The sequence below is a fragment of the Pezoporus flaviventris genome, unplaced genomic scaffold (assembly GCF_033815535.1).
Source record: "Pezoporus flaviventris isolate CSIRO_AGI_PZ_B2104156 unplaced genomic scaffold, CSIRO_AGI_Pfla_v1 ptg000031l, whole genome shotgun sequence".
Classification (NCBI taxonomy): Eukaryota; Metazoa; Chordata; class Aves; order Psittaciformes; family Psittacidae; genus Pezoporus; species Pezoporus flaviventris.
The window spans coordinates 56,459,866-56,483,788 of record NW_026892579.1 but is presented as its reverse complement, the minus strand read 5'-3'; the positions used below and the strand labels follow the sequence as shown (position 1 = coordinate 56,483,788).

Here is a 23,923-nt window from a genome sequence, read left to right as displayed (position 1 = left end):
ACCATCCGCTGCCTTGAGGCCGGCGGCCGCTGTCAGGGGGCGGCCGGAAGCCAGTGGGCGGGACCCCGCCGCCGTGAGCGGGAGGGCGGGGCGTCTGCTGACGTGGCGGCGGCGGCAGCACCATGGGGGGCAGTGGGGGCTCGGTGAGTACGTGTAGTCCTCACGGCACCGGGGATGCCGGCCTGGGTGGGAGGATGTGGCCGAGCGGTGGCTCCGGGAGTGAGGGAGGCACCCGGGATGCCACGCACGGGGCAGGAAGCAGCCGCGGGATGGGCTCTGCCGGTCGGGGTGGTGGGAGCGGGCCGGCGCCACCGGAACACCCGCGGTTGGATTTCTGGTTCGCTCCGCGGGTTTCACTGGGCTCACGACTGAAGGAGAGGGCTCCCGCTGCTGCTGTGGGCGTGCATCGCGGCCTTGGCTCGGTAACCGACCCCTGGCTGTTTGCCGCCCCCCGTGGCTGAGGCATGTCGCTGAGCGGACGGGCGGCGAGCGGGACCCTCCGGGCTGCCTGAAGAGCGGCTAGTGGTGGCCGGGTTTCTGTTGGGAGGCCGAGGACCGGGGAAGCGGCCCGCAGGAGAGGGGAGCCCCGCTCTGCTCGGTTGAGGGTCGGAGAGGGACCCCGAGCAGGCGCTGCCGGCACCGGCCCTGCCCTTTGTCCGAAAGGCCTTTACTGCTGGAGAGGGTTGTCCACGGAGTATGTCGTAGAAATGGAAACTTGGGGCTGGAACGGGGAGTTCCCCGAGGGGTGCTGAGCCGTCACGCTGGTCTGTGTCCATGGTGTTTTTCCTCGGAGGTAGGGACGCACATGGCAGTGCTTCTACAGACACCTCTGTAGCTGTAGGACAGACTCACTGGCAGTTACTCCATCAGTCTCCTGACCTCAGTGAGAGTTTCTATGCTTTGTTTAAGTACCATCTTTTCAGATGCGTGCCTGTGGAACAGCCTATCTCCAGCAGCAGGACATGTTCAGGTCACAGAAATGTTCTGTGGTCCATAGGGAGACTGAAATGGCCCCATGTACATGAAGCTTCTTTGTCTTCTCAGGCTCTAGATCGTTGTTCCTCTTTTTCTAAACTGTGCAAGGAAGTTGGCTTTTTTTGTTTTCCAGATGTCTAGCCCTCGAGTGTTCCTAAACGTTAGGTTTCTGTTTTGAAGTGGGAAGTACAGTGGTTAAATAACAAAGCACTCAAAATTGAAACACCAGTTTGTCTAGAAGTTTCCTTCAGAATTTCTGCTATCAACTTCTCAGAAAGGGAGGCTAAACAAGGTCATTGTACTGTCCTTTATTTATCACAGATCCATAACTGTGGCCTAAATTCTTTTTGCTAATCTTTAATGCAAAATTTGTTAGTTCTTAAAAAAAAAATAAAGTCTTACAACATGTGCCATGTTTGTCAGTCATCAAGGTTCTTCTAATGGTAGCTTAGGCCAGCTCATTGCAGCTCACTGCACCCACTTTCTTGTTCAGTTTTGTTGTTACAACTTTACAGGCCTAATTTTTTTCCAGCTGCTCCTCACTGATGTTTCTCCATGTTTCTGATGTAGGGGCTTCCCAAACACTGCTGTTTGCACTACTACAGGTGTGTAAACCATAGCAAATTTACACGAACATAAACATGCAGTTGACTTTTTCTTCCAAAGCAGACAAGATATGATCATAGAATACTTAGGATTGGAAAGGACCTTAAGATCATCAAGTTCCAACCCCCCTGCCATGGGCAGGGACACCTCACACTAAACCATGTCACCAAAAGCTCTGTCCAGCCTGGCCTTAACACCGCCAGCGATGAAGCATTCACATCTTCCCTGGGCAACCCATTCCAGTGCCTCACCACCCTTACAGTAAAGAACTTCTTCCTTATAGCCAGTCTAAACTTCCCCTGTTTAAGTTTGAACTTGTTACCCCTTGTCCTACCACTACAGTCCCTAACGAATAGTCCCTCCCCAGCGTCCCTATAGCCACACTTCGGATACTGGAAGGCACTATGAGATCTCCAAGCAGCCTTCTCTTCTCCAGGCTGAGCAGCCCCAACTTTCTCAGCCTGTCTTCATACAGGTGGTGCTCCAGTCTCGTGGCCTTCCTCTGGACTTGTTCCAACAGTTCCATGTCCTTTTCATGTTGAGGACACCAGAACTGCACACAGATCTCACTCCAAGTGAGATCTCCCGATAGCAGAGTAGAGGGGCAGGATCACCTCCTTCAACCTGCTGGTCATGCTCCTTTTGATGCAGCCCAGGATACAGTTGGCTTTCTGGGCTGGGAGCACACACTGCCTGCTCATGTTCATTTTCTCATCGACCAGCACCCCCAGCTCCTTCTTCACAGGGCTGCTCTGAATCTCTTATCTGCCCAACCTGTAGCTGTGCCTGGGATTGCTCCCACCCAGATATAGGACCTTGCACTTGGAATGGTTAAACTTCATCAGGTTGGCATCAACCCACCTCACAAGCGTGTCGAGGTCCCTCTGGATGGCATTCCTTCCCTCCAGCGTATCAACTGAACCACACAGCTTGGTGTCATCTGCAAACTTGCTGAAGGCGCACTCAATCCCACTGTCCATGTCAGCAACAAAGATGTTGAACAAGACCGGTCCCAACACCAGTCCCTAAGGGACGCCACTCGTTACTGGTCTCCAGCTGGACATTGAGCCATTGACCACAACTCTTTGTGTGCGGCCATCCAGCCAGTTCTTTATCCACCGAGTGTCCATCTGTCAAATTGATGACTCTCCGATTTAGAGACAAGGATGTCATGTGGGACAGTGTCAAACGCTTTGCACAAGTCCAGGTAGATGACATCAACTGCTCTACCCTGTCCATCAGTTCTGTAGCCCCATCATAGAAGGCCATCAAATTGGTCAGGCAGGATTTCCCCTTAGTGAAGCCATGCTGGCTGTCACCAAGCACCTTGTTGATTTTCATGTGCCTTAGCATGCCTTCCAGGAGAATCTGCTCCAAGATTTTGCCAGGCACAGAGGTGAGACTGACTGGTCTGTAATTCCCTGGGCCATCCATTTTCCCCTTCTTGAAAATGGGGGTTATATTTCCCTTTTTCCAGTCGTTGGGAACTTCACCTGACTGCCATGATTTTTCAAATACGATGAACAGTGGCTTAGCAACTTCATTTGCCAGCTCCTTCAGGATCTGCGGATGGATTTCATCAGGACCCATGGACTTGTGCCGGTTCAGGTTCTTAAGATGGTCTCGAACCAGATCCAAATGATTGTGAAGTCATTGATCAAGCAGTTGGGAATTTCTCTCCTGCTGCTTCCCTAATCTTTCCATGAGAGGAGACTGAAGCTGCAGGCCCAAGAGAGCCTGACACTCCATAGTCACAGCTTAAAAATTCATCTAGTTCATGTCAGTGCCCACTACTTAATTTTCTACCTGGTGCTTAGGCCGTCTCTCACTGACTGTGGTCCTGGGAAGAGTGAACTATTGCTTGTTCCTATACATAAATTAGAAGGCAAGAGCATTAAAGACAGTTTGAAGTTATTTTTTCCAGTGCCTTTTAAGTGGTGGTTTTCATTTGCCCTGAATTCTGTTTCCTAGTTTTGATACAGCACCTGAAATTTTTCATCGTCATCTGACAAGTTATCGTATTTTTCTGTCATCTTCAAATTCTGTCATGTCCCTGTTTGCTGTTTTCCCCAGATGATGTGTAGTATTTATTTTTAATAATAATTTTCCAACTAAAACATTTCACAGCATGGTCCAGTTGATAACGTGCAGTACATTTTTCTGTAAGGAAGGTACATAACTTATCCATATTATTCCTTTTCTCCACCGCAGTTTCTTAACCAGTTCCTATACATGGCAAAATACTGCCCGTGTTATTGGTATTTCATATGCTTCTACTGCACGGTGATTTTTGTTTTCTAGTCTGTATCACCAAGATTTTTGTCCTGGGTTTCCCAATGAAGAGCAACATTGGGTCGTTATTAGTATGTGGAAGAGGTGATAAATGTTTGCCCACAGGCCAGGAACAACATTATTATTTATACAAATGAGCATATGAGTTGTTTATACTGACTTGGGAATGTCAATGGTATCTGTTAAATTACATGTCTTAATAGGAGCAGAAAAATCAACAAGTGATAAGTGACAAAGAAATGTTTGTTAAATAAGAATGGTTCTGTGATGTGGGTAAAATGAACATCTGGGCACCTAATGGGGAATGACAAAATAATTGAGACAGAAAATTAAAAAGAGTGTAAAAAAGACTTGAGACAACACTCTTGGCATGGGAAATACAGGAATTATTTCCTTAAGGGAAAAAAAATAAAGTAAAAGCTAGTAAGCTGGGATCTAAAATATTTGTCATTGTACCATAAAGTCCAGGCAGAAAGCAGGTAACACTAAATGAATTGGAGACAAAGAATACTCCATCAAGCCCCCTTGAAAGAGGAATGTTTGGCTTTCATATGCAGAGTGTGGATGGGCTCATCCCTATTTTGATTCCTGTTCTAATTCAGATGGAGTTGACAAGATTAAACACTTCCTTGTTGCAGAAAGCAGTGGTTTCCTTTTCAAAGGGTGATGTGCGCATCCTCAAGGTGCAGGTGACTGTGTATAACTGAAAAGTAAAACATGCAAAAAAAAAAAAAAAAAGAATAATTACGCTGCTAATGTGAAATGTTCTACTTTGTTAGGAAACCAGGCCTGGACATCCCAGACAACAGAAGGTCAAGAGGTCTCTGGGAAGCAAAAAGTATGTGAATGTTTCTTGTTAGTTTGACTGAGGGCAAGAAAAAAAAGAGAGATTCATATTGGAAAACCATATCTGGCCTTTACATAATATTCTGAATTTTAAAAGTTGCAGGTGATTTTGGTTTGTGTGATGAGAATGTTGACAGACTTTGCTTACTGGTTTGTAGGAAAAGTGCTTTTCTGACACTTGAAGGCGTACTAGCATTCATTTATTGTTTTGGAAAGGATTGGGAATATAAGTATTCTATGCTCAAGACAAAATGGTACTCCTAAATCTATGTGTTTTGAGTGTGATTGCAACTGAAATGCTTTAATTTGAGAATTCCTCCACCCATCCTTCTTAAGTACCTCCTTAAACATGGTGTATACTGATCTGAGCTGGTACCATCAATGTCCCCACTTCCTAATTTCTGGATTGATGTGTTACAACATGTGAACTTCATAGCTCTTACGTTAACAGTATTTGCCCGAAGAATAGATACTCTGTGTTTCTTTCATAGCTCATGATTTTACTGTCATGTACAGTAGTGGAAATGTCCATGCATTTCAGGACTCAGAGAAGTACATGCAAATAGTAAAGCAAAGTTCTCTCTGACCTCTAGGAAGTAAAATAACTGCTGCTGGCCAGTCTAAAGCAGTCTTAATGTAATGTGATTCATAGGATATACTACTAGTTTGTCTTCATTGCTGAACACCTTGCTTGTTAAAATTCTTACTAGTGTTAAGTCTTTTAATTGTATAGTGTCAGCTCTGACTCTGGGGATACATACTGAAGGAAACCTTGCCCTTTGTGGTATGGAAAACATGTCTTTTGAAATGATGGGCTGCAGAATAATTTTTATATTCAACATTGACTGCTTCAGGATAAACATATTTTTATATTGAGATTAACTTGTGCTCTCTTCTTAAGTGAAAGGTTTGAGGTAGAGTGAATATATTTTTCTGTTCCTCTCAATAGCTTTCTAATGTCATTCTCTAAAAGATGTACTGAAAAAAATAATATTTAGGATGTTTTCTCTTGGTATCACTTTTCAGTTCACAAAACTTGGGAGATTCAGTGAACCGTGAGATGAAGTTTTAGAGTACTTGGGAAGATGAAAGGGATGTTGTCTGTCAAGTTATTGTGGTTGTGTGTGTATATATGCATAAATATGCATACAATTTCAAGTTGATGTTTTCCAGGTCTAAGCAGTTTGAGGAGGTGGAAACTACTGTCCTGGGACTGAACAGTAGATATAATGAGACAGTGAGCAGCATTTCTTCTGCTGCACCAAAGGGTCAAGTGAACGGCAGCACAGAGTCCAGGAGCAAGCGGACCATTCGCAGGCCTGCTTACTGGCTGGAAATGAGAGGAATCAAAAACAGCGTTAACAAGTCTTCAGAGAGAAAAGGTACCCATCACTTTGGCTCAGTGCAGAACTGTTTTTCTCTCTGCTTTTTTTATGAGAGATGAGATGACTTCTGAAATGCATGCTGCAGTTCAGCCACAAATTGCAAACTTGGTAATGCTGGTCGTGTGTTAGGAGAAATAAACTCCCTCCCCTGCAGAAACACAGGTAAAATTCTCTAATGTTACACAGTTCCTTTTGAGTGACTTGTCTATTTGTCCTGGGTTCAGCAGTAGCAGTCATGTTTCTCCTCCTTGGTAGCTGGTGCAGTGCAGTGTTTTGACTTTCAGCTCGGGAACAGAGCTGATAGCGATGTTTTAGTTTGGCCAAGGACTTTGTGAGGCTCATGCTCTGCCAGGGAGGAGGGGAAGCCAGGAGGAAGCAGAGACAGGACACCTGACCCAAACTGACCAAAGAGGTATTCCATACCACAGCACGTCATGCCCAGGATGTAACTGGGAGTTAGCCGGAAGGGCTGGGAGACTGCAGGGTTGGAGGAGGTATGGGTCCGTGCTTGGTCGGGGGCTGGGGCGCCGAGTTATCGGTTGGTTGGTGGTGAGGTGTTGTATTCTCTTCCCTTGTTATTTCCATTATCATTGTTATTATTGGTAGTAGCAGTAGTGATTTGTGTTATACCTTAGTTACTAAACTGTTCTTATCTCAACCCGTGGGAGTTGCATTCTTTTTGATTCTCCTCTCCGTCCCTCCGGGAGCAGGGGGAGGGAAAGAAGGGGGGAAGTGAGCGAACGAGTTACCTGACTGGGTTTAAACCACAACACTATTAAAATTAATGATTCTGTGGCTGAACTCAGTTCTACCTGTAGAAGAGATATGTATAGGACTTCTGCCAATCATGTCAGAAAGATGCTTTGAGAGCTTTAAAAATAGGACAAACCACACCGAAGATGTACAGAAGGGAACCAGGCACAGTATTCTGGATTAGACATGGCTTTTGTTGGTGGTAATTTTTTTTTTTAAGGATTATTTTATTTCTTTTATTTTCTTCTGTCACAATTTTCTGATTTGGAGTGGTTTGGGTCTTAGGTTATTGTAGGGACATTCAGATTTCCTGGCCTAGAAGCCGTTTTCCAAACTTGCTTGTGTAGCAGAGAGCCAAAACTTTGCTCTTCTTTAATGCACCTTCTTCTAATCTTTAAGTCTGAATCTGTATTCCATCCTGTTGTGGGGAGAGCTGAATCTAGTAGCTTCATAGAAGTGAAGTTTCTGCAGCTTCACACCCCCATATCCAACCAGTAGCAAGACTAGGCATGTATTCCTGTAGCTATAAGTACACATATATAATATGTACTCACAGTCAGCCACACAGATCAACATGAAGAGGCATGCTCAGCAGTCACACAGACAGTACCAACAGCCTCCATCCTGTTTCCCTCCCCTCCTGATCAGGATGAATATGTGTTGTGAGAGAAGATAAGCCTATAGAAAGAGTGTATATAGAAGAAGTACATATATATATGTACATTTGTATGTGCACATATATGTGCAATGTGACTCTGTCCTGTAGCTGAGCTTACTCTATTTAGTACCTGGCCTTTGGATCCTGGTCTCCTCAACTGCTAGTACATGGATCTACTATCCCCTCAGGCCTGCAGAGTTATGCCAGTTCATGGTGTGCACCTCCTTGCAGACAGGCGCACACTCGGACACTGCTCATTGCTGGTCCCTCTGATATGGTGTCTTTCATGACCAGACCTGTATACTGAGCTGTTTACAAGCAAGTGGCCCTTTTTATCCTCTTATACCTCTGTTTTCCCACACTTGATCCTCCCCAGGTAAGCTAATTCCCTTCCTTTCCCTTCCTATGATACCACTTCTAAACAACCCAGTCTTGGTGTAATTGTGAATTGCTCTTCACTAGTATACAATATGTCATGTAACACTATGTATTGACACCACACTCCCTTCTCACCACTCCCCTACTTACCTCTTCTGAAGGGTGCTCTAGAGAGCGGCTTACGTTGACTTACCCTGGAGTGTCTCCTGGGACAGACCTGGGAGGAAGGTGTCTGTTTCTTGGAGTCCATAATTTGTGTTCCCCTGCCTGCCATTATGCTTCTGTACTTCTCTGTGTTCATGGAGATAAGCTTTGATAGGCCTGGAAATTCTGAGAGGAGTCAGAATATTTTTTGGTTTTCCCATCTGCTGTTGTTTCTCTGTGCTCCTTTGTGTGTGTGTGCGGATAAACTTTTTATGACATAACTTAGCACCTTGTGGCTCTCTTCCTGGGGAGTATCATTTTTCCAGGCCATGCTGTGGTACTGTTTCTTCTGTATGTTCCATGTGGAATTGCAGGTGTGGAGTGAATTAATATTACTGAGTCCAAAAGCTGTGTCTAGCCCACTGGTGTCCAGGTGCCTTACAAAAAAAATTACTTATTTTCTTAAACTATTGAATACAAGGATAAGCTGAGGCAGCAGCAGACTCAAAACTGTAATCCAGACTGCATAATGAGACTGACGCATTTCTGTTCTTACTCATTAGCAGGAGAAGTACTATTGAAAGGCAAGAGGAAATCTGAGGAAGTGGAAACTGAAGATCTTAAAGACTCTCCAAAGAAGAAACGAAAGATTTCAGGTAATACAAATAACTTGTAATTCCTAATTACAAGCCTCCAGGTACTTCAGACTTCCTCTCTGCCCAACTGTTATCCTTTCTAGTAAGGCTTTTGGTGCTGTGTCCCACAGCATCCTCATAGATGAGCTGACAAAGTAGAGGTTAGATAAATGAACAGTGCAATGGATTGAAAACCAATCAGTTGAACGTCTGGGCCCAGAGGGTTGCAATCAGCAGCAAAGTCTAATTGAAGGCACATCAGTAATTGTGTACCGCAGAGGAAAAAAATGGAGCTAGTACTGTTTAAAGTTTTCATTAATGACCTGAACAGCGTGCACCCTCAGCAAGTACACAGATAATGCAAAATTGAGAGAGTAGTGGTATACCTGATGGGTGTGCTGTTATTTGCAGGGGCCCAGGCAGGCTGGAGAATTAAGCAGAGAGGAATCTTTTGGGGGCTGACTTTCTGGAAAGCAGCTCTGCAGACAGGGATCTTGGTGTCCTGCAGGACAGCAAGCTGACCATGAACCACCAACTTGCTCTTGTGGCAAAGGCAGCCAACAGCATTCTAAGCAGCATTAGGAAAAGCATTGCTATCAGGTCAAGGAAGGGGATCCTTCCTGGTCAGCACTGGTGAGGCCACATTGGACTCCCATGTCCAGTTCTGGGTTCCCCAATAGAAAAGAGACATGGACATACTGGGGCGAGTCCAGTGTAGTGGTGCAAAGATCATTAAGGGACTGGAATATTTTTCCTATGAGAACAGGCTGAGAGAGGTGCGACTCTTCAGTCAGGAGAAGAGATGGCTCAAGGGGGTATAAATACTTCATGGGAGGGAATGAAAAAAAGGGAGCCACTCTTCTCTGTAGTGCTTGTTGACAGGACAAGAGTCAAAGGGCACAAATTAAGCCACACAAAATTCTCTCTGAAGACAAGAATACACATTTTTTTTACTATGTAGGTGGTCAAACCCTAGCCTAGAGAGGTTCTGGAGTTTACATCAGTGGAGATACTCAAAACTTGACTGGACACATTCTTCAGCAACCTAGTCTAGCTGACCCTGCTTGAACACAGGGGCTGGACTAGGTTGGACTTGTTTTTGTCATCAGTGATTTGAAAAGATGTAGACAGCACAAAGCTGCAAGAGATGGGAAGTGTGTTGGAGGAAAGGCTAAAATTGAAAGTGGTCTTGACATTAGAGAAACATTTTTAGAATGGACTATAGTGTGTAAAATTAAAGATATTATAGTTAGGAAGAGCTACCAGAAAAAAGAACAACCTCCTAGGTGTCCGTTCTTCAGAAGAGGATTTGAGATTTATAAGAGATCAAAAGCTGAATAGGGACTGACAGTGTCATACTTGTTTTTATGAAGACAGATGTTAGACTGACGTGTTTGAGCAGAAATACAGACTTTCAGACATTTTCAGTCATTGCTGTGATGCAGGGTCACACTTGGAGTGCTGTTTCCAAAAGTGGGCATTGCAGTTCAGGAAATGTGTGGACCAACTGAAGAGAACAGGGAGAAGAGGGCAAAAATCATAACCCATGAGAAAATACTGAAACATTAAGAGCGGTTTAGTCTAAAGAAGACCGGAATGAGTAGAGGAATGGGGCTGTCCATTTGGTTGTCAACAGGTCATTAGATTGGCTCACCCATAGTGTGAACAAAGGATGTTCAAGTGTGAAGAGCTAAGCTTTTGTGGTTGTATAGGAACAACCATACAGATTACCAGTATCTGAATGGGACTAATGCCTGCGGCTGTAAAGAGCTATGGATTTTGAAAGGGAGTAGGGAACACAATCTTGAAATTCCTTAAAAATAAAAAAAAAGTTGAACATTTCTGAGTGAGTAGCTTTGAGATGAGAGACTAAATAGCAACCTCCTAGTAAAAAATATCTGGTTTTCATTTCATTCATTTCATTTTCGTTCATTTTTTTTTCATGGAAGCAAGGACAGGCGGCCTGGGAAGAATACAGGGATGTTGTCCAGGAAGCTAGGGACCAGGTCAGGAAAGCTAAAGCCCAGTTAGAATTAAACTTGGCCAGGGATGTGAATGATAGCAAGAAGGGATTCTATAATTACACTGCAAATAAAAGACAGACTAGGGACAATGTGGGCCCTCTCCAGAAGCTATCAGGAGAACTGGCTACCCTGGATTTGGAGAAGGCTGAGGTTCTGAATGACTTCTTTGCCTCAAGTCTTCACTGGCAAGTGCTCTGAGCACACCACCCAAGTCCTGGAAGGCAGATGCAGGGACTATGAGAATGAAGACCTTGGGCCCACTGTAGGAGAGGATCTGGTTCGAGACCATCTTAAAAACCTGAACATGCACAAGTCCATGGGACCTGATGAAATCCATCCACGGGTCCTGAAGGAGCTGGTGAATGAAGTTCACTGTCATCATACTTGAAAAATCATGGCAGTCAGGTGAAGTTCTCGACGACTGGAAAAAGGGAAATATAAGCCCCATTTTCAAGAAGGGGAAAATCTATGACCTGGGGAACTACAGACCAGTCAGTCTCACCTCTGTGCCTGGCAAAATCTTGGAGCAGATTCTCCTGGAAGGCATGCTAAGGCACATGAAAATCAACAAGGTGCTTGGTGACAGCCAGCATGGCTTCACTAAGGGGAAATCCTGCCTGACCAATCTGGTGGCCTTCTATGATGGGGCTACAGAACTGATGGACAGGCGTAGAGCAGCTACAGGACAAGGGGTAACAAGTTAAAACTTAAACAGGGGAAGTTTAGATTGGATATAAGGAAGAAATTCTTTACTGTGAGGGTGGTGAGGCACTGGAATGGGTTGCCTAAGGAAGTTGTGAATGCTCCATCCCTGGCGGTGTTCAAGGCCAGGTTGGACAGAGCCTTGAGTGACATGATTTAGTGTGAGGTGTCCCTGCCCGTGGCTGGGGGGTTGGAACTTGATGATCTTAAGGTCCTTTCCAACCCTAACTATTCTATGATTCTTTGATTGTATAACAAGGCTCACAGAATTAAGTCTTGTTGTCTTTCTTGTTTGTGTTATAACAGGAAAAAAACAGCAAGCTGGAACACAACAAAACTCCAAAAGAGAAGGTCACTGTGTTCAGAAAGAACCAGAAACCTATGGCACAGGTAAGAAGAAGCAGCAGTTTATCAGAATTGTTTATAAAACAGTTAAAAGATAAATGGGATTCTGGGATTTACATCTGAGTCACAGCTGTGTTTCTAGTATTTCCGTTCACTTTATTGTTGACAAGGAAGAACTGGCTGCTCTCCTTTTGGCACTGGGTCAGTACTGCAGAACAAGAGTGGAGGGATAGTGTAGTTCCATGTAGTTTTACCGTTGCATAATGGAATAGTGAAGGAGGAATCACTTTTGAACTGATCAAAGGCCTGATAAAATAGTTGCACCATAAAACTCATAAAAATTTTTACACTTTTTTACTCAGGAGAATATGTTTGCAGGAAAAACTCTGTAGCTGTTACTGCCAAATCGCCTCTTCTGGCAACTTGGTAGCCAGAGACACAAGCAGTCAATCCTAGAAAAATAACATTAGCCTTAACTCAGGAAATGGACTCAGTATGTGTAGCCCACAGCACTCATTAAAATACCCCAGTTTTCTGCCAAGTGCTATTTGATTCACAGACTTATTCCCAGACACCTGGAAAAAACAACCCCTGCCTATTATTACTGGGCAAAGAGGAAAGCCTTTAGGTCATTTTTAGGATAAGAATTCAGGCAGATGAGCTGCTAAGCCATGATCCAGAACCCATTTCAGTAGTTTATCGTTCTTATGGATTATGCCAAGCTTTTGCTTGGCATGTTAAAAAGAGGCGAGGAACTGGAAACTGCCACACAGGGTACTTTTCCCTGGCTGTTTAATAACTTGGTCTAGTGGTGTTTTGTTCACTTTCAGTGCCAAAACTGCTGACCAATGTAAATGGAGTTCTCTGGTTAGCAGAACAGAAACACGGGACTTTGTCTGAAACTGTTCAGTCACACCTGTGACTACTTTTTACTGTGAAACCCCTGCATGCTAATGTAATTGTGTAAATGAATAAACCAAAAATCTGTACTGAACTGGTGGAAGAACACTCCTTGCAAGGGAATGGTAGGATTAAAGATTCCTTATAAAATGGTCTCCCAAAAGGAGTGATGTGTGCCTTGCCGCATGACCCTTTTAAAGCTGCAAATGAACTAACCATTGAAGTATATCTGAACATGAGTTTGGCAGCATGTGACTTGTTTCCTTCTAGGATTCATAGTTCATATGGAAGGAAAGGAAAAAAAAACAAAAAGATACTGCATTTGCAGTTCTATTCCAAACCTTTTGTTTTGACAGGCAGTATGGAAGAGCAATGGTCTTTGGAAATTCAGGACAAAGGCCGAGTTACCTGTCCAACATGTCGGGCTGTGGTGAGAAAGACTGTAGAAGGCCTGAAGAAACATATGGTAAATTGCAGGCAGGTAAGAACAAGAGAGATGAGCAATGTTTTTTTTACTTCTCTTCACCTTACTGGAAGAAATGTTTGTACGCTGTTCTTTGTTGCACTTAAAACCAGTTTCATCTCATCATCATGGCTCTAAGCAAAAGTTCTTTATACATCTGTAAGAGGCTGTGCTTGCTGCTTCTTGCTCAGTCTTTTGCTGGAGGCTTGGGGTAGTGAACAGAGGTTTAGGTATTTCATTGTTCCCCTAAATATGAGACTCCATGGGATCTCTTCTATTCTTAATGGGCAGTTACCAGGCCCAAATAAAATATTCTGCTTTTCTTCTTTCTCCCAAAGAGTTTCCTAGTGCTTCAGTTAACTTAGTTACACACACACTGTCCTTGTTTACTTCCAGGAAATGTTCACATGTCATCACTGTGGGAAGCAGCTGAAGTCTTTAGGAGGGATGAGATACCATGTCATGGCAGACCATAACAATCAGGTAACACAACTGCTGTGCATCTAAAAATCCTACAGGCAAGACAATCTTTTGTTCCCTCCCCAGTGCACAGAGAAACAGAACATGGTGTGTTTGTTCAAATGTTGTGGCTGTTCAAATCTTGTTACTTGTTATTTTTCCTCTGAGATTTGACATCTGAAAAAATAGTAGAACGTTAATAGAGATGCCAGCATGATAGGGCTTAGAAAAAAAAGATGGATTTCTGTTTAGGCTGGTTTTCAATCAGAAAAAAAAAAAATAAATTAAATGATTGCTCATTAGGCTGCAATTTTCAGTCCTTTGCTAGAATGTAGTTTTTCTACATCCAGGGCAGACTAGATTTTAGTTCAAAGGTCAAAAACCAGAAGCAGCAGTTTAGTCATACTGAGATTACAATCTGCTTTTCCTCTGCTATTTACTCAAAAAAGGCAATATCTCCTGTTGTAGTTCATAGATCATAGAAAAGATCATAGAATAGTTAGGGTTGGAAAGGACCTTAAGATCATCAAGTTCCAACCCCTCTGCCATGGGCAGGGTCACCTCACACTAAACCATGTCATCCAAGGCTCTGTCCAACCTGGCCTTGAACACCGCCAGGGATGGAGCATTCACAACTTCCCTGGGCAACCCATTCCAGTGCCTCACCACCCTTACAGTAAAGAACTTCTTCCTTATATTCAATCTAAACTTCCCCTGTTTAAGTTTTAACTTGTTACCCCTTGTCCTGTAGCTGCTCTACCCCTGTCCATCAGTTCTGTAGCCCCATCATAGAAGCCACCAAATTGGTCAGGCAGGATTTCCCCTTAGTGAAGCCATAGTGGCTGTCACCAAGCACCTTGTTGATTTTCATGTGCCTTAGCATGCCTTCCAGGAGAATCTGCTCCAAGATTCTGCCAGGCACAGAGGTGAGACTGACTGGTCTGTAATTCCCTGGGTCATCCATTTTCCCCTTCTTGAAAACGGGGGTTATATTTCCCTTTTTCCAGTCGTTGGGAACTTCACCTGACTGCCATGATTTTTCAAATACGATGAGCAGTGGCTTAGCAACTTCATTTGCCAGCTCCTTCAGGATCTGCGGATGGATTTCATCAGGACCCATGGACTTGTGCATGTTCAGGTTCTTAAGATGGTCTCGAACCAGATCCTCTCCTACAGTGGGCCCAAGGTCTTCATTCTCATAGTCCCTGCGTCTGCCTTCCAGGACTTGGGTGGTGTGCTCAGAGCATTTGCCAGTGAAGACCGAGGCAAAGAAGTCATTCAGAACCTCACCCTTCTCCAAATCCAGGGTAACCAGTTCTGATAGCCTCTGGAGAGGGCCCACATTGTCCCTAGTCTGTCTTTTATTTGCAGTGTAATTATAGAATCCCTTCTTGCTATCATTCACGTCCCTGGCCAAGTTTAATTCTAACTGGGCCTTAGCTTTCCTGACCTGGTCCCTAGCTTCCTGGACAACATCCCTGTATTCTTCCCAGGCCTCCTGTCCTTGCTTCCACCTTTTATAAGCCTCTTTTTTCCATCTAAGTTTCCTCAGGAGCTCCTTATCCATACAAGGAGGTCTCCCGGCCATCCTGCTGCACTTCCTTCTAGTCGGGATGCAGCACTCCTTAGCTTGTAGCAGGTGATCCTTGAATATCAACCAACAATCTTGGGCCCTCCTGCCCTCTTGGCTATATCCCATGGAACCTTACTAAGCAGGTTCCTGAAGAGGTCAAAGTCTGCTCTCTTGACGTCCAGGGCAGTGAGCTTGCTGCACGCTCTTCTCACTGTCCTGAGGATCTCAAATTCGAGCATCTCATGATCGCTGCATCCAAGGCTGCCCTGGAGCGTCACATTTCCAACAAGCCCTTCCCTGTTGGTGAGCACGAGGTCAAGCATGGCACCTCTCCTTGTCGGCTCCTCTATTACTTGCAGAAGGAAGTTGTCTTCCACACAATTGAGAAACCTCCTGGCTTGCTTGTGCTGGGTGTACCATCCCTCCAACAGATGTCAGGGTGCTTGAAGTCCCCTGTGAGAACAAGGGCCTGCGAGCGTGAGGCTGTTCCTGTCTGTCTATAGAGTGCTTCATCCACAGAGTCCTCTTGATCAGGCGACCTATAACAGATCTCCACAGTGATGTCTCCCATTGCTGTTCTCCCTTTAACCCTCACCCACAAACTCTCTGTTGACTGCTCACCTGTCCCCAGACAGAGATCCATACTCTCCAGACTATCCCTAACATAAAGGGCAACTCCCCCTCCCCGTCTGCCAGGTCTGTCTTTTCTAAAGAGCCTGTAACCTTCCCTTCCAACACTTCAGACGCAAGAGTCAGCCTATCATGTTTCTGTGATACATAACGTATCATATCCCTGTAGACATGCACACATCTCTAATTCCTCTTGCTTGTTGCCCGTGCTATGGGCGTTTGTATAGAGGCATCTGAGCTGAGCTCCAGATGAAGCCAGCTCATTGGCTGGAGCGCCTGAAATATCTCTGCTTTGCTCTGAGCATTTATTATAGGTGCTGGCAACTGACTGGGAGTGTTGGGATGGAATGATGCCCCCCTCCCCCAAAACATCTAGTTTAAAGCTTTCTTGACCAGCCTGGCAAGCCTCCTACCAAAACGTGTCATCTCCACCAGCCTCCAGTAGACCTGACCTCCCAAATCAAGTCCCATGTTCTAAATACCCAAACCCCTGACTGTGGCACCACTGTTCTAACCATTTATTAACCTGCCAAATCTGCCTAGCCTTCTTAAGATGTTCGCCTTTAACCTGGAGAATTGATGAAAAGACTATCTGAGCTCCAGAGCCCCTAACCACCTCTCCCAGGGCTCTGTATCCCTTAATGTTCTCTGGGCTACTGCTATCTATATCAATAGCACCCACATGGGCAACTAGAAGTGGGTAATAGTCAGTGGGACTAGTTGTGACAATTTAAAACTTTTGAAAAGATCAGTCATAAGTTTGGGTAAGGTTTAGATAATACATTACTTACATTTTTTACATAGTTCCCACTACTGTGGTTTCTGAACCTACAGCTGTACTAGTAAATGAAATAGGTCAGATATGATGTTCTGGCCCCAAGAAATAGGTCTGTTACCCAGTTCTAACTTTTTCTTCAGGCTGGGTGTAATATTATTATCAAGTAGTGTAGGAAATAGTATACAGTAACCATCAGAGAACAGAGAAGAACTTGAGCTGTATTTTAGCATAGGTGAGCAACCACTACTGTCAGGTAGTCTGCTTAGCTTTAGTTAGGCTTAGTGGTAATGGTAGGACCCATAAGTGTTAACAGAGGCATGACACACATGCGTAAGTACTTTCCACAGGCAGAAGGGGAGAAAAGTAATGGGAACACATACCCTTGTTCTTCCCAGCAGCTATAGTTTGTGACCGTTTCTTAAGAAGGTTTTATTCATAGGTATAAATCTATATGTTGAAACTCTTATTTGCTAAGGGGTTTTCAGGCGGTCTACCACTTTTAAAGATAACTCAGTTGTTCTGGGATATAGACAGTGATTGCTATACTAGGTACACTTCTGTAAAATCATAAGTTGTGCAGATTTAATTACTTTAGAAGCTGTCCTTCAGTAGTGTGCTGAGTAGGGAATTCCCTATGAGAAGAACTGTAAATGCTGAGCATCCTGTGGTTTTCTTTATTTTTTTTTGTTGTGCTTTAGCCGGTTGTGAAGGAGGGAGGAGAATTGGATGAGCAGCTTGAGCGAGACCGCCTTCGGAAGATTTTGAAGCGTATGGGAAAACTAAAGTGTACGAGGGAGGTAAGCTATATTGTGCTAAGTATCTGGAATTAACCAGCAGCAGGTACACAGACCTAAAACATCGAGAGCTCTGCTTGGTATGCTTTGTGCTGGCCACAGCTGTGTTTGTTTCAAGATCCTAGCTATGCTTTTAAGACAGAATATCATAGAATTATAGAATAGTTTGGGTTGGAAGGGACCTTTAAAGGTCATCTAGTCCACCCGTTCCCTACCATGAGTAGGGACATCTTCAGCTAGATTAGGTTGCTCAAAGCCCTGTCGCACCTGACCTTGAGTGTTTCCAGGGATGAGGCATTCACTACCTCTCTGGTTAAAGCCATTCCAGTGTTTCACCACCCTCACTGTACAAAAGGGTATCTAGTCTAAAACTACCCTCTTTTAGTTTGAAACCATTACCGCTCATCACAACAGGCCCTACTAAAACGTTTGTTCCTGTCTTTCTTGTAGTATAAAAAGGCTGCAATAATCACGCCCCAGAGCCTTCTCTTCTCCAGGCTAAACAAGCCCAATTCTCTCAGCTTGTCTGTAGGAGAGGTGTTCCAGCCCTCTGATCAAATGATCCCCTGGACCCACTTCAACAGGTCCATGTCTTTCCTGTACTGAAGACTCCAGAGCTGAGTGCAGTACTCCAAACAGTATTATAAACTGCTCTCAGAATTACACAATTGTTAAGGCTGGAAGGGAATTTCTAAGGTCATCTAGTTCAACCCCTGTGTTCAAGCAGAGTGAGCTAGACTCTCTGAGTATTTGATGAGCTAGTGCCTTCAAAGTGGATAAGGAGGACATTGGATTGTTTCTTGTGTGCTCCGAAAGTATTTTGTTAATATGTATTTCTGCTCTTTCCTTAGTAGTTTGTGATAGCTGGGAAGGTGTTCTTATGCATCATTAACTGTGTGTATGTGGGTTTTTGAAATACTGAGATTGGCCACAGCTAGAGAAAGGGATGAAGGGCTATATCTAAGAACATAAAAAACTTAGAATCATAGAATGGTTAGGGTTGGAAAGGACCTTTAGATCATCAAGTTCCAACCCCTCTGCCATGGGCAGGGACGCCTCACACTAAACCATCTCACCCAACCTGGCCTTGAACACTGCCAGGGACGGAGCATTCATGACCTCCCTTGGAACCTATTCCAGTGCCTCACCACCCTAACAGGAAAGAATTTCTTCCTTATATCCAATCTAAACTTCCCCTGTTTAAGTTTGAACCCATTACCCCTTGTCCTATCACTACAGTCCCTAATGAAGAGTCCCTCTCCAGCATCCCTATAGGCCCCCTTCAGATACTGGAAGGCTGCTATGAGGTCTCCATGCAGCCTTCTCTTCTCCAGGCTGAACAGCCCCAACTTCCTCAGCCTGTCTTCATAAGGGAGGTGCTCCAGTCCCCTGATCATCCTCGTGGCCCTTCTCTGGACTTGTTCCAACAGTTCCATGTCCTTTTTATGTTGAGGACACCAGAACTGCACACAATACTCCAGGTGAGGTCTCACAAGAGCAGAGTAGAGGGGCAGGATCACATCCTTCGACCTGCTGGTCACGCTCCTTTTGATGCAGCCCAGGATATGGTTGGCCTTCTGGGCTGGGAGCACACACTGAAGCTGGCTCATGTTCATTTTCTCATCGACCAACACCCCCAAGTCCTTCTCCGCAGGGCTGCTCTGAATCTCTTCTCTTGCTGGTGAATGTTTTATTTTTCCTGTTTCCAAGCTCAGTGCCAAGCTGATCATTGGATTTAGGGTTAGGGGATACTCTAGTAATTGACAATCGCAGAAACCGTTGAGGTTTTCTTGTCCTCTGCTGCAGCATGAGACAGTAGCTGTATCCTAGGAATAGCTGAAAGTTTTACTTGCCATCACCCTAATATAGCTGTGTTCTAGACAGAGTAGCCAACCGAGTGTAAAACCTTCCTCCTTTTCTGCCCACTTCCTCCATTTATATCTGAAAATCTTTGTTTTGTGCATCCTCATTGAACATCTTGCTTCTTCATTCCATATATTGATTTCTTCTGTTGCCCACTACCTACAAAGAAGTTCTAAGAAACAGCTTCTCCCAGTTGCAGACAATTCTTTGTGCTAGATTTTAGGGATGCTGGGGAGGGACTTTTCATTAGGGACTGTAGTGATAGGACAAGGGGTAACGGGTTCAAACTTAAACAGGCCAAGTTTAGATTGAATATAAGGAGGAAATTATTTCCTGTTAGGGTGGTGAGGCACTGGAATGGGTTGCCCAGGGAAGTTGTGAATGCTCCATCCCTGGCAGTGCTCAAGACCAGGTTGGACGAGGCCTTGGGTGATATGGTTTAGTGTGATGTGTCCCTGCCCATGGCAGAGGGGTTGGAACTAGATAATCTTAAGGTCCTTTCTAACCCTAACTATTCTATGATTCTATAATATGCTAACATTAAAGTTTACTGCCTGATTGTCTCTGGCCTGGCAGGAAAAGTGATAGTAGTTTGGTCAGCAAACTGTGGATTGTGATTACTTGGAAAATGCTTTTCTTCCATGCAATTTTCTTTTGCATTGACAGGGCTGCACAGGCAGCTTCACTAGCATAATGGGATACCTGTATCATGTTAAAAAATGTGGGAAGGCAGCTTCTGAGCTGGAGAAAATGGCTATGAAGTGCCATCACTGTGGAAAAGCATACAGATCAAAGGCAGGACTTGTCTATCATCTCCGATCTAAGCATGGGCCGGTAAGTGCAAATTGCCGTGGTTATCAGGATACTGTGGTCTTACTTCAGCTGCTCAGAGTCGAGACACACGTAGGCTTTTGTCTTTGGGTGGGTAATGAGGGATAGCAAATAGAGTGTTCTGTCCTTGATACTTCTTTTTTCTAGATGCAGCTGTTGCTGTTTGTGACTAGGAAAAAGTTTTTAACAGTAAATCACCATGGCAGCAGTAAACTTTTCCCTATCTGACTTTTGCTCCATGGAATAATGATGCTGACATGTGTGACTTGTGAGACACCTTTTTTTGCTCTTAAAAGACCCAACACTGGAGCAGAACAGGCAGTAATATGCTTGTTGTCCATGAGGGTTTTACAATAAATGATGTGATATCCTTTCAAGACCAGCGGCTGCATGAAAATCTCTGCTTGAGCCTTACTGCTGTGGCCCCTTGAATAGTTGTGGGGGTCTGTCTCACTAGTGGGATGCATTTCTGTCCTCTCTCTGTGACAGTGAATCACAGCTGCTGCAGCATTTTTGTGAAGGGTTTAGCGGTATATTTCTTCACAGTATTTAGTTTAACTGAAATAGGAACCAGTGGAGGAGGCTCACCTTTTTTGGCCTTCATTGCAGGTCACTTTCCTCCAGGAGGAGAGAAGAACAGAGAGCCTGAAGGAAACAAAACGGGAGCCAAACAGCACAGGCAGAGTTCAGAGGAGATCTGCTAAGGTGGCAATCTACTATCTCCATGAGCTAGCTGGAGAAGAGCTGGCCAAAGAGTGGCCCAAGAGAAAAGTTCTGCAAGACTTGATTCCAGATGATCGCAAGGTACAAGGCCTTAAAAATGCTATGTAGGGTTTGAGTCTTTCTTCATAAGAGATGAGTCTTTCACTGACATCTACCCAATGTTGCCAGTGCTTCATGGCCCATGCAAAGTAATATTGAAGAAGTAACGTCTTGTGGGAGGGATCGGGTTTTGCTCTCTCTGTTCTTAGATTATGGTATTGCTATAGTAGCAGTTGCTGTGGTAGAAGTATTTTATCCAGGCTGTAATGACTTTCAAGTCCTATTGCTGTCATTTTCAGTGGGCACAAGTAACAAAGGCAGTTATAGGCAGTATGTTGCTCACAAGCCATAGGCTGCAGGTCACTTCTGCCATGCAATGACATTTTATAGTTTTTCAGGCTTTGGAGGCTCCAGGAGTATCTTTTAGGCTGTAAAGGAAACCCAAGGGAAAAGGATGATTTATGATTTTAATGGGATAAGTACATTTAGAGGAACTGTTGTAGTCAAAGGTAAGGGAAGCTTTGGATTCTGGTATCGTGAGGGTTTTATAGATTCAGTTATGTTTGAAGAGAGGAGACAGAAAAAGGTTGGTTATTTAGAGTTTGGCTGTTAGAGCAGGAGAAGAAATAGCACTTCTGTCTCTGGGAGAGAAAGGGATGTACTTGGCACTAAGCATAGCCAATGTTGCTTCCAGCTTTCAATTCCATCTCTTTATCTCAGCTGAAATATACTCGTCCTGGACTGCCAACATTTAGTCAAGATGTGCTGTGCAAATGGAAAACTGAGATAAAGATGTACCGAAGAGTTCACTGCCCAAATGAGGTAATCTTTAAGTGCTTGTTTCCAAAGCCTCAAAGGGGACAGATTTCAGGACAGGTTTCCACAACTATGAAACTGCAGTTTGTCTCTCTTCCCCCTGCCCTACCCCATCCCCAGCGCTTTCTCCCCAGTTTTCAGGCTTGCATCGTTTTCAAGTAAAAGAATTGCAGCATAACATTTTACGTGAAGCTGTCTCCCAAAAGCAAGTGACCTATTGCACCAACCAGTAACCCAGAAGAATGTCTTGCACCTACCTCCTGTTCCAGGGTCTGGGCTGTTGGCTGAGCGTGGTCTAGTATCCTGAGACTGATGCTTAAAGCTCCACATGGGGACTGTAAAGCTGCCCTTTAACTGAGACCATTGATGTTGGATGCAGTACTTGTGTGCCACTGAATACAAGAGCAGGGCAGGAGAGAGAGACTTGTCTTGTACTTACCCTGTGCTTTGTTTAAAATTAACATCTGCTGTGCTGCTCTTCACGCAAAATGCAAACTCTGTCAGGCTTTTGATAGAAGTTAACAGTAACAGGATTATTATGTCTAAATTTGCTCAGAAACTGGAAGCATTTAACTTACTGAAAGCTTAAGTCTCTTAACAGTCATTTTACCTGAAGCTTCCTGTTTTGTAGGGCTCGGTATCTCCCTTCATCTGCCTCTCTTATCCCTTTTGGAATTTACTTCCAGAGAATAAGACAGGAAGAACTGATTTCTTACTAGAGTTTTGCTGACATGAACTTTTTTTACTGTTTCAGGGTTGTGAATCTGTATATGGCAGTGTCTCAGGACTCAAATCTCACCTTGGCACGTGTACCTTGGTTGGTAACCTTCCTCTACTGTCTTTTATACCAGTAGCCTTACCATCCCTATCCCTCACATATGTGCTTGTTCAAGCTGTTGTCCTGCCATCTGCTAATCTGAGTTCCTCACAGTCTTGAGTGCTTCCATATGAGCTGATGGGTTTGCCATAGCGAACACTGCTTGAGGCAAGGAGGAAGCATCTAAATGGCATGCATTTTAGTGAAACTGCAGTCCTGCCTGTAGATTCACAGCTACAAGAACATTTTTCCCAGGTGCAGTGCTGGAGGCCTTGTAACATCTCACAGATGTTACAAGATGAGATGCTTTGTAGGCATAACTGGTAAATAATGTCAGTGCTGCTGTAGCTAAATCATTGTCTGGTATGAGTAAGAGTTTCTACTTCCTACGGCTGGCTTATATCTGAGCCAAATTCAAATACAATATATAGGTGTATCAGCCTTCTAGGCAGCAATTGGTGAGGGTATTTTTTTGTTTTATTGCCAGGGAGACTTTGTGGCTGGTAAATACAAGTGTCTTCTGTGTGAGAAGGAGTTCATTTCAGAGAGTGGAGTCAAGTATCACATCAACTCCATGCACGCTGAGGTAAGGCAGGCAGAATGGAAGTCTTCACACCCCAGGTTGTTGGAGGGAAGGAAATGCTGGATGCTCGCCCTGTTTTATTTTTATCTTGCTCGCTGTTGGGAACAGGATCCTAGACTCAGTGGCCTTCGATTTGTTTCGTATGCGTTGGTCTGGGGAACAAGTACTGTGTCATGTCACATGTCTTGTCCCCAGTTGCTGCTGCTGCTCAGTTCAGCAATTCAGCATTTCCCATGCCTTTAGCAACAGCCAGATCAAATCTCTGAGACAGTGACACCTGAGGAGGAACATCAAAGAACAGAGCTTTGTTAGGCAGCTGCTTTTCCAGATCTCACATTTCAGGAAATCATTGTTCCACAAAGCAACTTTATTATAAGCCCTGATAGTCTTTATATAGTATTTCCATCATCAATACCAACCTGTTACCCTCTCAACCCTGCAGGACTGGTTTGATGTGAATACAACTACCACCAAAAGCTTTGAGAAGCTAATGAAAATCCGCCAAAGAGAAGAGCAGAGGAAGCAACGGAAGAAACGTCCTTTGAGCAGGGGGAAAAAGAAGAGAACCGCGACCCTGGCTGTCAAGAAACTCCCCACTGCTGGAGTTGAGAAAATTAGGAGAACTAAGAGAGGTCGTCCAACGCGGGTGGACAATGAGAGTGCGAGCAGTGAGGAGGGGGAGCCCCAAGTTGCACAGAGAGCCGAATTTCCAAAAACCAGCCACAAGCGAGGCCGGAAGTAAATCCCTAGAAGAGAAGGAATAATCCTAAAGCTTTTCAGTTACAAGCCCCACCTCTGTCAAGCTCATAACCCACAACACTGATATAAGCAACTGAGTATCTTTGGGACTGTGACTCCATTCTACTCAGTGACCTTGATTTTGAGACTGTTGCCTCTGGTCATTTGTGAGA

At 44.4% G+C, this 23,923-nt stretch overlaps 1 protein-coding gene across 2 annotated transcripts; it reads left to right on the top strand.

Moving 5' to 3' along the window:
* The first annotated feature begins 16 nt into the window (after nt 1-16).
* On the top strand, nt 17-23,849 carry ZNF512 (zinc finger protein 512). Of its 2 annotated transcripts, none has more exons than XM_061461300.1 (14): nt 17-143; nt 4,653-4,711; nt 5,893-6,101; nt 8,604-8,693; nt 11,705-11,788; nt 13,000-13,124; nt 13,503-13,589; nt 17,245-17,343; nt 19,870-20,037; nt 20,644-20,838; nt 21,517-21,618; nt 22,367-22,429; nt 22,917-23,015; nt 23,455-23,849. In XM_061461300.1, exons 1-14 carry the CDS (start codon nt 123-125, stop codon nt 23,752-23,754), a joined length of 1,701 nt encoding a protein of 566 aa, XP_061317284.1. In that variant the 5' UTR covers nt 17-122; the 3' UTR covers nt 23,755-23,849. The 2 variants fall into 2 exon arrangements, with proteins under 2 accessions (XP_061317284.1, XP_061317283.1); XM_061461299.1 differs by having other exon boundaries at nt 8,601-8,693.
* The last annotated feature ends 74 nt before the right edge of the window (nt 23,850-23,923 follow it).

What these genes read in the sequence shown, in the direction of transcription:
- ZNF512 (XM_061461299.1), top strand. Translation starts at nt 123, where the DNA reads ATGGGGGGCAGTGGGGGCTCG. An exon ending in TGGCAGACCATAACAATCAG is followed by an intron (nt 13,590 to 17,244) that starts GTAACACAACTG and finishes GTTGTGCTTTAG; the next exon opens with CCGGTTGTGAAGGAGGGAGG. An exon ending in GAGTTCACTGCCCAAATGAG is followed by an intron (nt 21,619 to 22,366) that starts GTAATCTTTAAG and finishes TTACTGTTTCAG; the next exon opens with GGTTGTGAATCTGTATATGG.